The following is a 14,550-nucleotide window of genomic DNA, read 5'->3' on the forward strand; positions in this document are numbered from 1 at the left end:
AAAAAAAAAAAAATCCCATCAATATTTTTTCTGGAACTAGACAAGCAGATATAAAATGTAATAAGGAAAAATAAACAATTAAAGATAGAAACATTATGAAAAAGAAAAGCAATGAAAGGATATTAGCTTTAGCAGATACTGAAAGGTCTTATGAAATCTCAATAATTAAAACAATGCAGTATTTGGTATATGAATAGACAGAAAGAGAGTAGATGCATATAAATTGGAAAGGAAGAAGTAAAAGTTTCTATTTACATTTGTTACGATTGTATATAGACCATAGGCATTGTAACTTTTTGTTAACACTCACTAGCCATTTATGAGTTTCTATTTCTCCACATTCTTGCCTACAGAGCCTGTTGTCAAACTTTTGGATGTTTGCCAAATGAGAAATGACATTTCAATGTATTTCTTTCTCTTTTTTTGTAATACCATTTTTAAATTATTTGTTTGTTTTTCTAAAGATTTTTTTCTGATATAGACCATTTTTTTCTTTTTTCCTTTAACATCTTTATTAGAGTATAATTGCTTTACAACCAATGTAGTTTTAAACTCATCTTTCCTTACTATGAGTAAGGCTGAAATATTTTATAGGACATTTTTATTACTTAATGGTTTTTCAGGTCCATGTTCATGCTGGACTTCCTGATTTAGAAGAGCTCCAACCACAAGATGGAATTGTATAAGGAATGATTTCGATTTAGCAGTGGAGATCCCTGATGACCTTAGAGAGACAGAAACTTCATTAGGTGTTTAGGTAGAGGCAGCGTTCAAGTGGTTACTCAATGTGTAAGGTGAGGCAAGATGAGGAAGTTGGGAGAAGCTGATTCACAGAAGGGTGATGGAAGGGAAATGTAAGGGGTGTCCCCCAAGCCATTTTTATTTAGTAATGTTCCTACTTTTCTTTAACACGTCTATCACACATGAGGCTCACAGCCACAACAAGCATCTGAGGCTAGCAGGACTCTGCACAGACATGCACACGAGCATCAGAACAGCGTAAGACCCACCAAGCCTTCCAGCCAGAATGCAGTAGGATGAGGGGGGTAGCCACAGCCACCCCACTTCTGGCCTATCCAGCTTTGAAGCTAAGGAAGGCCAAAGAATGAGGATTATTCAACTTTATTATTCAACTTTATTATTATTCCCTTATATGTGCTTTCTTCTAAAAAGGAAGCGAGAACACACGGAAAGTTGTGTGTGTCAGTATATAAGATCAAAGCTATTTATGGCCTGCGCCTTTTAGTACCCGTGCCTAATCATGCCTTTTCCTTCAAGGGCAATGTTTAAAAAGAAGTGTCAAAAAAAAAAAAGTGTCAACTTTATTAAGAATCTAAGCAAAATCCGTTCCTTTTGTCATCAAAGACATACCTTACGACCGTTATTTACTCCCCTCTTGATTTCCTCAGCTGTGAACTATTACTTGCTGTGCACCCGGCCCTGTGTATGTTATTAATGTGCCCCGGGAATTTTAGTTAAGGGTTTGAAGTCCCTGGAGTTCCATGGGAAAAGCATTCTAATAACAGTAACTACAATTTCATTCGTTAAAAATTTCAGGACTTCGTTGTAAAACGAGAGCGGTAGAGTAAGGGAAATTACACGGATATTTCCCGCCGCCAGTTGCACCCCTCCCAGAAGGAATCCTCCCTCTGTCTGTTCTCCAGGTTCGTCCCCTTGTCCTTCAGGGTTAGGGACTGGAGCCCTAACGCCTGCGGCTCAACGTGAAAGGACACTACGCGCTTTGACCTCTGTACTTGGTCTATGTAAATTTTGTCCTTCCAGGGGACCCAGGAAGCCCTGACTGGGGAACCTCTGATCCCACAGTCTCCCAGGGGCTGCTCTCCCCGCACTGGATTCCCATGCCTTGAGGTCCCCCAAAGAGACCTCGGTCTTTCCTGCCAGGGAGGGGGGCTATCCCTTCCGAATAAGGCCACCTCCTTTTTCCCTCCCAGCTTTGGGGTCTTTGCTATTGGGTTCTTTAAAGCGGGAAGGAAACTAGAGCTGGAGGGCTTGGCGGGGGATGGAGGAGCGGGGAGAATCTGTATGCCTCCGAGGCGAGAAATCGGGAAAGCCACTTCCCCGAAGTTCAAGGGGGATGAAATCTCACGTGCTGACAAACAATGGAAACCGTACCAAGGACCACCTAGGGCCGGCCCATCTACTATCTTTAGGCGCAGAGGGCGGAGACCGCCCCAGCCCCAGCTCTTCCATCCCCCCTTCACTCACACACTAAGATCAAAAGGCGCCTAGTCCTTTCACCCAAGGACCTGCGATTTCGATCCCCAGCGGCTCCCCTCGTCTGCGGCCGGAGCCCGGCACTGAGGTCGAACGGACTGCCCCGCCCGGGGAGGAGCGCGAGGCGCAGAGGAGCAGCGCGGGGCGCGCAGCGCTCGCCGGCTTGTATCCAGAGGCCACGGTTTGGGACGGGCGTTTGCGGCCGCTCATCTGCCTGCGCTGATGACATCTACCGGAGACACTCTTCTCCTCCCCTGCGGGATCGCTGCGCCCAGCTCGCTCTCCTCTGTCTGCCCTCCTCCCTCCCCCAGCCTACGGCACTTTTTTCAGCCAGCCCCAGGCCCAAGAACAGCCCGCAGGGGCCGCCGCCACCACCAACCCCCGCTCCCAAAGTTTCCCCTCCCTCCCCCATGGGTCCGTGCGCCCACTCGGGACCGGGGTCCGGGCAGCCACTTACCGCGAGGGTCAGCAGGAGTTGCCAGCAAAGGGCTCCGCTCGCGGAGCCTGTGGGTCGCGCTACCGCCATGGGAGGACTCGGAGGCAGGCCGCCGGCTGAGGCACCGGAAGGCCGGGGTGGGAAGGCGCAGCCAGGCGAAGGGCCGCGGGCCAGGCGCAGGCTGGGCCGGCCGCGCAGGAGTGCGAGGCAGAGGACGTGGCGCGCGGAGGGAGCTGCTTTTCTTCTTGGTTTTTCTGAAGCTCCTGCGTCTCACCCCAGGAGCTTTTCCTCTGACCGAGGGTGGGGTTCCAGGCGCGTCCGAAACACACCGATCGGCCCCTCCTTGGTATTTTCTCAAGTCTTTATTTCTGGAAGAACGCCAACAGGTGGGAACTCCCTCTCGGCGCCACCCTTTTTCTGTGCTAGGTGTTTCTCACCGATGGACACCACCCATATGCCCCATCTCCCCACCGCCCCGGTATCCGCCTTGAGGATTAACAGCTGACCGTGCCCAGCAGAAGTCCTGACTGTAACGAGACTCGGTCTCCGAGCGCGTCCTGCCGCAGGAGGGGGCGCGCTCCCGGCCCCGACTCCGCCCCGTGCGCAGCGGCCAGTTTCAGACCCGCAAAGGCCGCCTGGGAGCTGGAGAGGTCGCGTTTTGTGTCACAGCTAACTGAGACCCGCCTATTAGAGGGTTGACCCCAGGTAGACTGTTTTATACACTCTTTGCTGGAGTTAATTTACTGCAGACATCCAAGTGCAGTTCAGACAGAGGTTTCATCTGTGGCACACCTTTCTTGGGGTCTTGTTTGGTTGTTGTTGGTCTTTTTTTTTTAACAGAAATGTCCTGGCCAGTATAGCAATGATACAAGGAAATTACAATAATTAATCAATTAAAATAAGGGAATCCAGGCATCAAGGGTGAGTTACTACTGAAAATACATCTTGTAGACGTTGGTTAAATGTGGGCCTACTGATTTCATCCAAGACCCTCCTTTGTCACAGTTAAAGCCAACCACTGACCTTCTTGTAACTTACCTCCTAAATTGGACTCCTGGACGTCTGAGATTTCTCTCTTCCCTTTCCACCATAAAAACCAGAGTTCGTGGTAAGAAAAGAAAAAGAATAGGATAAAATGTATGTTTTGGTTTGAAGTATACTTAAACTAGATGAATTATAGGAGTACTTAACCTGGAAGATTAAAGTATAAAAGAGGTATGTTTGCAGCTCTTCAGAAAGCAATGACAGGGCATTCTGAATCATCCTCTTGCACCTCTTTTCAATTATGGCTTAAACCAGGGAATTCTGACCACAAAGGAGAAACCTGTCTGTTCCATTTCAATTGGTTTGTCTCCACAGGGATGTGTGGAGAAAACTTGTTTGAAAAGCCAGCCGTGATACATTTCAGCTCTTGAAAACATGTACAGTCCTAATACCATTATACACAGAGCCAAAATTATTATAATATTGACCATATACTTAAATTCAAAAGTATTGTCAAACAGTACCCGCGTTACATTCTATGTATTAGTCCCATGCTCTATTTTATTACTGAATGACAAATAATGAGCTGTTCTGTTGTCTCCATGTACATAAAATTTATCATTGAAACTTTGCTTGTAAAATAAGCCTGGGTCATCAGCATGAGACTATGGTTGACATCGTTCTGTTTCCATAATTTTTTAACCGTCGTGTTTTTTCCAGCAATGCTTTCATAAACACACCTCATCCTATTAATGAAGATATCATGATCTCTAGCGTGAAGCTTTCCAGAGGAAGAGAAGCAAGCTAGTTTCAGGTTTAAGAAATCTACTCAGGCTGTCATCATAGCCCTTGACAATAGGACATTTCCAAACTCTTGCCTGCCCCTCAACCTTTAATGCCTAAGGGTAGCTCATGTTTTTCCACATTCCAGAAAAGGGGAGAAGAGCAATTTGAAAAGAATTCGCCTTAGATATTTATTTTCACCTTTCACATTACGTAACTGATTGAGGCTACTAAGATGGTGATTTGTTTGTTTCACTGTGATTCTTTAAACAAAGAAATGAATTATAAACTCTAAACAAGGGGCCCAATTAATTTAATCGATTTAAATTAGACTGTATGGCTTCTGAAATAGATTCTTCTATACTACAATTTTGAAACAACAGGTATAAATTTGAAGAGACAATGAAATATGGGAAGATGAAATTTTTAAGTATGTCTTTTGGCTGTGAAGATGATTTTGCTGACTTGAACTGGTTTTCCATTCTGCTATAGTAAAGAGTGCACCGGACCAAAAGTCAGGACCAAGTTCCTTTGTGTCTTGGGCCACTCATGTAACCTTAACGCTCAGCACGCCTGTTTGTTAAGTAAGATAATTAAAGTAATACTAGATGCTGTCTATGGCACCTTCCACATCTAAAATTAAACTACTTAGACTCCTTGTGGCTTATTTTTGAGAAGTTGGCTGGAAATAGGTGTTCCTTTCCAAGTAGAAAGTCAGAACCAGAGTTGTCCTTAAAAAACTAAACAAACAGCAAGGCACTTGGGGCACATCTCTGCAACCTAGCTTCACAGTTTTTAATTTCAGAAACCGGAAACTGAACATATTAATGGCAACAAAAAAATACCACTTACTGATATGTACACAGGGACAGCTCTCTTTGAGCTGCGTGATTCCACTGTTGAAGCCTGGGGAGAAGGGTCCATGTGGACACGTGATCTTTAGGGTGCCTCTATCTTGGCGTGGCCAATGACACAGAATGGAACCTCAAAGCAAAGGAAACAGACCTAAGGGGGGAAAAATGAGGTTGAAGAACATTGTCTAGTTACTTTACAGGTGAAAGTGAAGAGGAAAACATCAGATAACCATAATAAAATGAGCACAATTAGACTATTTACCTCTCAGAGTTGTTACAAGATTAAATGATGCAGAATAAAACCTAGCATATTCTAAGAGCTCCATGAATGTTGGTTAATATGGGTATCCCTCTTCTGCCCACTGCTACCATACCTTTACAACCCACTCATCGCCCACCAGGCTTCATGCTTATGACAGTTCCCTAGTTCCTGTTCTTCCTCTTTGCTCAGGTACTGGTCTAGGGCTGAACCCCAGTGTTAATTCACTCACGACTTCCAAACCCTTCAGGCTCTGTCCCCCCAACACAACCCCCAGACCTCATCTGATTCAGAAGGATTAACTATGCAATACCAAAATGAGATGCCGCAGCTCGCGCTGGTTTTGTACTTACTGAAAATTGGGACCAATTTGTTTTCAACATTTAACAAACATTTATTGAATGTCTACCCTGTATGCCCATAGCCCTCTTGGCATGCATTCCTAGTATTGCAGTTAACATACTGAATAGAAATTCTGTTCACTTTTTCTATTTCTCATTTTACACTGTGAGCTTCTTAGGGCAAGGACCATCAGAATTCTTATATGATGGGAGAAAAGCTTTTTAAGTGCTGCCTTGTTCAATAAATAAAATATTTATTTTTTAATGCTGCCATATTTCTTTGAAGTTCTCTTCAAAATTGTCCTCAATAAAAGTGTACTAAGCAAATTCAACTTCCATTACCTTTCAAAATATATTTTTGAAATAAATAAGGGGTAGAGTGTGAAATAAACAATCAGTCTGTTCTTATCGAAGTACTTTCACTTAAAAGACCCTCAATTAAAAAACAAGCCAATGAATGAATTCTGAGGCAGTTGTGTTGAACATGACCGTGTCTACTCTCGCCTTTAATAGAATGCCATTGACATGTGCCACTCTGGACTGCTGTGAGCAAATATATCCTTAAAACCACAGAATTTTCAATTATTTGCTTTACTAACTAACTAGTTTGACAAGTATTTATTCAGTATCAACGATGTCTCAGGCATTTTCTCAGCCCTGGGAATGCTGTGGTGAGCAACACAGAAAGGGCATGTGCTGGAAGGAAACGCCTAAGGAAGTACAATTGGGCTGAACGAGTACTCTCCACCTGCTATTCACCTCATGCGGACTCTTCTGTGAAAGAAAAGACTAATCTCAAGCTAAGTGCAAAATGATACATAAAGAGTGTTCTATAAGGATGAAACATCACCGACTAAAATTCATGTGTTAAATTCTGAAACGGACCTAGGGACAGGAAACTCACTGTTTTGTGAGATCACTTCACTTAGAACATATTTGCTCTTGGCTTCTTTGACAGTCATGTCTCCTGTTTTTCCTGTTTTCTTCTTCCCTTGCTGGCTGGGTCTGTGCATTCTCCTCGCCTGGATTCCTCTGCTAGACCTGACTTCTAAATATTGCCACACACAGACACATTTGCACTTTTTCAGATCTGTACTCGAGAGGCTCCTTCTACCATGGGTGTTTTGTATATGCTTCCCTTACCTGGAACTATCTTCTGTCTCTGGCCTAGCCCATCCAATAAATAGCAACTTTTATTTTCTCTCCCACCAGGTCAAATCCCTCTCTGATCAGGTCAAATCTTCCTCATTAAAAAACTGCCCAGGGCTTCCCTGGTGGCGCAGTGGTTGAGAGTCCACCTGCCCATGCAGGGGACACGGGTTCGTGCACCAGTCCGGGAAGATCCCACGTGCCGCGGAGCGGCTGGGCCCGTGAGCCATGGCCGCTGAGCCTGTGTGTCTGGAGCCTGTGCTCCGCAACGGGAGAGGCCACAGCAGTGAGAGGCCCACGTACTGCAAAAAAACAACCCAAAAAAACCAACTGCCTGTTCTTTAGAGCACTTGTCGCAATTACAATGTTAAATTTGATTAATATTTGTTTTTCACCAAAGACCATACATTTTCATGACTGCACTTGACCTTTTTTGGTTCTCCCTGTATCCCTGGCACTAACCAGCATGAATCCTGGCACATCGTAGATGCCTAATAAATAATTGTTGAAAGAGTGAGTAAATGAATAAATGAATGAATGACTCCTGGGAGGTTTTTTTGGTAAGTAATTCTTTGTTTTTCTAATTTTAATGTTTATAGGCCTACTAAAATGATGTCTTGAGTCAAATTTAGCAGGGTGAGTGTTCCTAATCTGGTCTCAAACATAATGGACATGTATTAGTATATTTGTTAAAATGTGAGCTGGGCCTACCAAGAATTTCTAGTATGGTTTTTGCACAAGAACAGACAAATAGGCTAAAGAGTTTTAAAATTCAGAAAGAGACCAGTGCAGAAATAGGAACTTAATGTATGATAAAAGTGTGGACAGCACACACCACTGAAAAAAGAAGAAATTATTTAGTGGTGTCGTTAGGAAAACTGATTCTTTATTGGAGAAAAACAGAACTGATTCCCTACTTAACATCATGTACAGAGTGGACTCCAGATGGGATAAACTTCCTGTGGTGACAAAGATATAAGTTAATGGAAGACAATATAGAACATCTATATGACCCAGGGGTAGAGAAAGATTTTTAAAATAACACCCAAAAAGCATATACCATAAAGAAAATTTTAAAAGATACATTTGATTACATTAAAATTCAGGCTTTCTATTCAACCAAGGACACCATGAATAAAGATAATAGGTGATAGATTGGGAGAATACATTAGTTATGACTAAAACAGACAAGGGAATAATATCTAGAATGTGCAAAGAATTCTTACACATGACAGGAGCCACAACAGAAAAAAATGGGCAAAGGGTGTGACCAGGCATTTTACAATAAAGGAATCCTAAAGCCTACAATGCATATTTTAAGAAACCAGAGAAGTGCATTTTAAAATCATAAAATATCCTTTACACCTGTTGGACTGACAAAAATTAGGAAGCTGATGCTTCCTTGTCAAAGTGACTCCCTGATTAAATCTAACTCTCCATCCTCCCAACTGCTACACACTCACAGGTGAATGTGGCTGCAGATGAAACTCATATCCAAGTTCAGGAGTTCCACGTTAAGGTCATGATCAGTATCTTTTTTTGTTTGTTTTGTTTTGTTTTTTCAGTACCGAGCTTCTCACTGCTGTGGCCTCTCCCGCCGCGGAGCACAGGCTCCGGACGCTCAGGCTTAGCGGCCATGGCTCATGGGCCCAGCCACTCCGCAGCATGTGGGATCTTCCCGGACCGGGGCACGAACCCGTGTGCCCTGCATCGGCAGGCGGACTCTCAACCACTGTGCCACCAGGGAAGTCCCGTGATCAGTATCTTAACTAGGCCCAGCAGTCTCACTCTATTTGCCTAGTCCATTCACTTCCCTTTTCTCGTTGGCAATATTTTCATATCTCCTTTTTTCTGCTCAAACCTCCCAAACACACTCCTTTAACCTTAGTTTCCTTTACTGATTTAGCTTTCAATTTCACATACAAAATAGCTTTCAATTTCACATACAAAATATCAAGGAATACTACAAGCTTCCCCACACCTACCCACCTGTCTGCATCTGTGCCATATATATTATATATAGGCTTTTCTTCTATACTGTAGAAGAACTGCCTCTGTTCATGGCTAAGGTCAGCTTGTACACTTGGGCATTAATTCCCGTCTCCTCCCACCTCCTTGAGAACATTGCTCTAGCAGTTCTGTTCCTTCTCTCCTATGTCATCATTTAATCCATCTCTATCTTCCCCAAGTGTATATAAACAAAACAAATTCCTAATTACAACATTGATTTTTAATTACAGGCATGGAAATGTAATTGCAGTTCATAGAGACAATTCTATGTAACTCACTCCAGAGAAAATAATAGCAAGGAAAGTAATAGTAATAGTAATTTATTTAAATGTGGGTAATTTTTTCATCTATTCGATTTTGGGAAGCCAGCTAAAAAATATAGACATAGAGATAGATAGATAGATAGATAGATAGATGATAGATACATAGAGCTATAGATCTATATAGATATCTTGATGAAGATTAAAATGTGGTTACCAGGGGGTCTGGGAGGTAGGGAAATAGGGAAATCTGGTCAAAGGGTGCAAGCCTTCTTAAGTATATGAGTTGGCGGATGTGTTAATTAACTTAATTCTAATAATCATGTCATAAAATATACAGATATTAAATCATCACATTGTACACTTTATGCACACCAGTTTTGTCAATAAAACTGAAAACAAAAACAAATCCAGTCATTCCCCAAACATTTACCTGGCCAGCTACCATGTTAGTGTTCTTAGCCTACGCCAGCCCCGGGCCCAGTCCCAGCAGAGTGGGCTTTCTAGGAAACACAGTCCAAAATAAAGAAAACCTGTTCAAGTGCTTCAAACCTTTTCCAGTGTTGAGGCTCAGGGCAGGCCATCCCCAAATGTGCCACCATGGCGTAGTGATCATATTGAGTTAAAGTTATTGAAGAAATGGCCAATGCGAGAGGGACACTCTAACCCTCCTTTCTGTCTCCCTGAAAGCAGGAAATAAATCTCCTGTGAAAGGTGCCCTCCTGCATCTGGAGGTAGAAGGACACCCCTATCTCCAGAGACAGGGAATTTGGGCTGAGATCCTGTATAAACCAACCTTGTTACTTCTTTAATTTACCACCCCAAGCCCAAATTCTGTTTAGATTCTTTACTCATTAAGCACCCAAAACCGAAGTTTCTTTGTCCTGTCAATTCCTCACAAATTTATTGTTTCTTTGCCTAAAAAGTATAAAAGCTGCCTGCTTTGGCCACTGCTTAGGTCCATTTCTATGACACTTCTGTGTATACAAATTACAATATGTTTCTCTTTCTCCTGTTAATCTGTCATGTGTCAATTTTTTTTTTTTTTTTTTTTTTGCGGTACGCGGGCCTCTCACTGTTGTGGCCTCTCCCGTTGCGGAGCACAGGCTCTGGACGCGCAGGCTTAGCGGCCATGGCTCACGGGCCCAGCCGCTCCACGGCATGTGGGATCCTCCCGGACCGGGGCACGAACCCGCGTCCCCTGCATCGGCAGGTGGACCCTCAACCACTGCGCCACCAGGGAAGCCCCATGTGTCAATTTTGTTATTAGTCTGGCACAAGAACTCAAGAGGGTAAAGTGGAAATTGCCTTCTCCCCTATGCTAGCCTTTTCAGGGGGTATTCTTAATACCTAGTAACCTTCTTAAAAATGCTTTCTTCCCATGGCTAACATTCTGAGTGCCCTTTATACAGTTTGCTGCTGTTTCCCAAAAATTTAAAGGTACCTTTTTCCTACTTCTCACTTTCTACTCCTCAACAGCAACAACCATCGCCACATAAATAAAATAAACCATCTCCTCATTCTCTGAGCTCTCCTTCTCTTTCATTTCTTTTCTTTCTTTTCTTAATAACAAATTTATCCAGATATAATTCACATCTTTTCTCATGTTCATTTTATTTCACTCAGTAGAGTGGGGGATTAAGAGGGAGAGAAGGAAAGAGGTGTAAGGGGGATGTCTAGCCAGTTCTCACAGAGCAGAGAAAAGAAAAGATGCTTTGAATATTCATGCGGATAAAAGTATTTATACCACTAGTTACTTAGATAGGAAGCCAAAGAAAAAGTGTTCCCTGCACTAAATGAACTTCCAGTATTTGGGGATGGATTACACAGCTATTAAGTAACAGAGTGGGAAGAGGAGGTGGCGGGCATCAAGTGTGTTCGTTCTTTCCAGATTTGGAACCAGAAGTACCGTCCTGGAACTCCCATAAATACCTCAAGTTCATGGCTTTCTTTGCTGTGCAAAAGCTTTGAAGTTTCATTAGGTCCCATTTGTTTATTTTTGTTTTTATTTCCATTTCTCTAGGAGGTGGGTCAAAAAGGATCTTGCTGCGATTTATGTCATACAGTGTTCTGCCATAAACAAGACCAAAAGACAACCCTCAGAATGGGAGAAAATATTTGCAAATGAAGCAACTGACAAAGGATCAATCTCCAAAATTTATAAGCAGCTCATGCAGCTCAATAACAGAAAAACAAACAACCAAATCCAAAAATGGGCAGAAGACCTAAATAGACATTTCTCCAAAGAAGATATACAGACTGTCAACAAGCACATGAAAGGATGCTCAACATCATTAATCATTAGAGAAATGCAAATCAAAACTACAATGAGATTTCATCTCACACCGGTCAGAATGGCCATCATCAAAAAATCTAGAAACAATAAATGCTGGAGAGGGTGTGGAGAAAAGGGAACACTCTTGCACTGCTGGTGGGAATGTGAATTGGTTCAGCCACTATGGAGAACAGTATGGAGGTTCCTTAAAAACTACAAATAGAACTACCATATGACCCAGCAATCCCACTACTGGGCATATACCCTGAGAAAACCATAATTCAAAAAGAGTCATGTACCAAAATGTTCATTGCAGCTCTATTTACAATAGCCCGGAGATGGAAACAACCTAAGTGCCCATCATCGGATGAATGGATAAAGAAGATGTGGCACATATATACAATGGAATATTACTCAGCCTTAAAAAGAAACAAAATTGAGCTATTTGTAATGAGGTGGATAGACCTAGAGTCTGTCATACAGAGTGAAGTAAGTCAGAAAGAGAAAGACAAATACCGTATGCTAACACATATATATGGAATTTAAGGAAAAAAATGTTTTGAAGCACCTAGGGGTAAGACAGGAATAAAGACACAGACTTACTGGAGAATGGACTTGAGGATATGGGGAGGGGGAAGGGTAAGCTGTGACAAAGCGAGAGAGAGGCATGGGCATATATACACTACCAAACGTAAGGTAGATAGCTAGTGGGAAGCAGCCGCATAGCACAGGGAGGTCAGCTCGGTGCTTTGTGACCGCCTGGAGGGGTGGGATAGGGAGGGTGGGAGGGAGGGAGACACAAGAGGGAAGAGATATGGGAACATATGTATATGTATAACTGATACACTTTGTTATAAAGCAGAAACTAACACACCATTGTAAAGCAATTATACTCCAATAAAGATGTAAAAAACCCCACAAAAACTCTGTCAGAAAGAATAAAATAAGAAAGCACATGTGTTTAAAAAAAAAAAAAACACCTCAAGTTCAGAATATCCCAAACTGAAGCCATTATCTTTCCAGAACAAAACTGCTTTGCTTCTCTCCTCATGTGGTTAATGGTTTCATGATCCTTGCACTTACTCAAGAAAGAAACCAGGGAGTCATCCTAGACACCCTCTCACCTTCACATCACATCATTCTCCAGCTTCATTGCTGTGTTTAATCCCTCATCTCTCATCTGGACCATCTTCACTGGTCTTCCAGCTCTACAACCCCTCCAATCCAACCTCCCTAAGAGTGGTTTTGAATTTGTGTTGTTTGGAACTTTAGTAGATCTTGTTTTTTGCTTGTTTCGTTTTGCTTTTGGTTGGTTGTTTTGGCTTTGTTAGGCTTGGGAAGACTTACTTCCACTCCATCTAGAATGTCTTCTGCTTTGCTCAGGGAGCCTTCCCTACTTCCTCATGGAGGGGAAGCACTTTGAGTCTTCTGTGTATGTAGCAGCTTTCATATCTGCCTCTGTAATTGGTTATCTGACCAAAGTGTTGTAATTATTTCATTTATAAATCTGTCTCCTCTGGAGTGCATTAACCTTCTATTCTTTATATACTCAAATAATTGCAGAATTCTGGGTTTGATTTATGTTTGGACAAAGAGTGTACAGTATTGTTAGTAACAAAGGTAGGAACAGCAAGAAAGCGCTAGTTTGTGCAGGAGTTAAATAATTTGCTTTTGAAGGTACTGAGTTTGAGATTTCTGTGAGCCGTCAGGCTGGAATAATTAGTAAGCAATACGGATGTGGAATTCAAAAGAGACATCCAATCTGAAGACGCAAACTTGATCATTATCAGGATATGGATAGTTAGGGCAACTCCAAATGAAAGCCATCTATCTGTTTAACCCATTGATTCTGCTGTGGAGAGAATGGCTCTAATGTGAGGAAGACTGTGTGTCTTCCACCTTCCCACAGAAATGTACCAGCTGAAGATTGAAATTTACATTGTAGAAGGATGTATGTAAAATATTTAACACAGATTCATAGGAAGTATTTTTTCTTTTAGGATTGATAAGCTAAAAACACTTTCCATTGTAGTATGGACCTGAGAAGGCCATTTCAGGAGAAATGTTCAGGGGGTAATCACTGGTCAGCCTTACCTTTAAATCCTTGAAAACCTAGCAGTCTGATCTTGTTTAAGTCAGCTAACCTCTCCCAGCCTCAGTTTTCTTACTGGGAAAAGGAATAATAAACACCTAAACTTGGAAGTATGTTACTAATATTTTCAATGAGATAACACTTGTGATAGTATCCTGTAATGCTTGCACATAGTAGGTGCTCAGTAAATGTCTTCAACAAGCATTTACTGAGTTTCCTCCGTGTTCCAGACACTGTTTTAAGCACAAAGATCTCTGCCCTCATGGAGCTTACACTCAGATGTGGGGAGGGGAGAGAAAACAATGAACATAATGAAGAAACAAATTATATTGTACACCAAATGGCAACATAATCCATTTTATATTGAAAATTCATGTAGTGTAAGTAGTCATAGCCTTTAACACCTGCAGGGTCCAGGAAAGTAATCAAAATAAATAAGTTAGGTTGGTTGAAAAGAGCAGCCCTTTTTATTATTCTGCTTTTGTGAAGATAAGAGCACAAAAAATACATCTCTTTTCCTTCCTACATCTACCTTCAGAAAACAATAGTACAAGTGTCATGATAAATGGCAATTGACAGCCTTCTTATCTGAGACATAAATGGCAAAGCCTCCTAGGGCTCTGGCACTGGCAGAGACCTTGGGAAAGTCACTTGTCACTTCCAAGCAAGTGGTGGTCTTTGGGAATATGGACTCCGTGTTGCCAGACCCGCCAATTTTTCAAGCAAAGTCACAAATTTGCATTTGGGGTAAAATATCCTGATTTTTAATATAGCAGTTTATTCACAATTTTTTCAACTGTAAAAGCTTCTCCTCTCCTCCCCCAAAACCCCCCAAAATTTGCAGGCCACATATGGTTTAAGGAAGTAATCAG

General features: G+C 42.3%; 1 protein-coding gene and 1 pseudogene across 1 annotated transcript in view; both read right to left on the bottom strand.

Annotated features, from left to right (window-relative positions):
- The window catches only part of LOC112408361 (desmocollin-2-like), a 32,528-nt gene extending 29,471 nt beyond the window's left edge, over positions 1–3,057 (bottom strand). The window contains exon 1 of the mRNA XM_024757962.1: positions 2,693–3,057. Within this exon, the coding sequence (XP_024613730.1) occupies positions 2,693–2,761 (69 nt within the window). The 5' untranslated portion in view covers positions 2,762–3,057. The remainder of the gene's footprint in view (positions 1–2,692) is intronic.
- A 108-nt stretch (positions 3,058–3,165) lies between these two features.
- LOC112408340 (desmocollin-1-like) overlaps positions 3,166–14,550 on the bottom strand; it is a 38,991-nt pseudogene continuing 27,606 nt past the window's right edge.

Source organism: Neophocaena asiaeorientalis, unplaced genomic scaffold (assembly GCF_003031525.2).
Source record: "Neophocaena asiaeorientalis asiaeorientalis breed wild unplaced genomic scaffold, Neophocaena_asiaeorientalis_V1.1 scaffold126, whole genome shotgun sequence".
NCBI classification, from domain to species: Eukaryota; Metazoa; Chordata; class Mammalia; order Artiodactyla; family Phocoenidae; genus Neophocaena; species Neophocaena asiaeorientalis.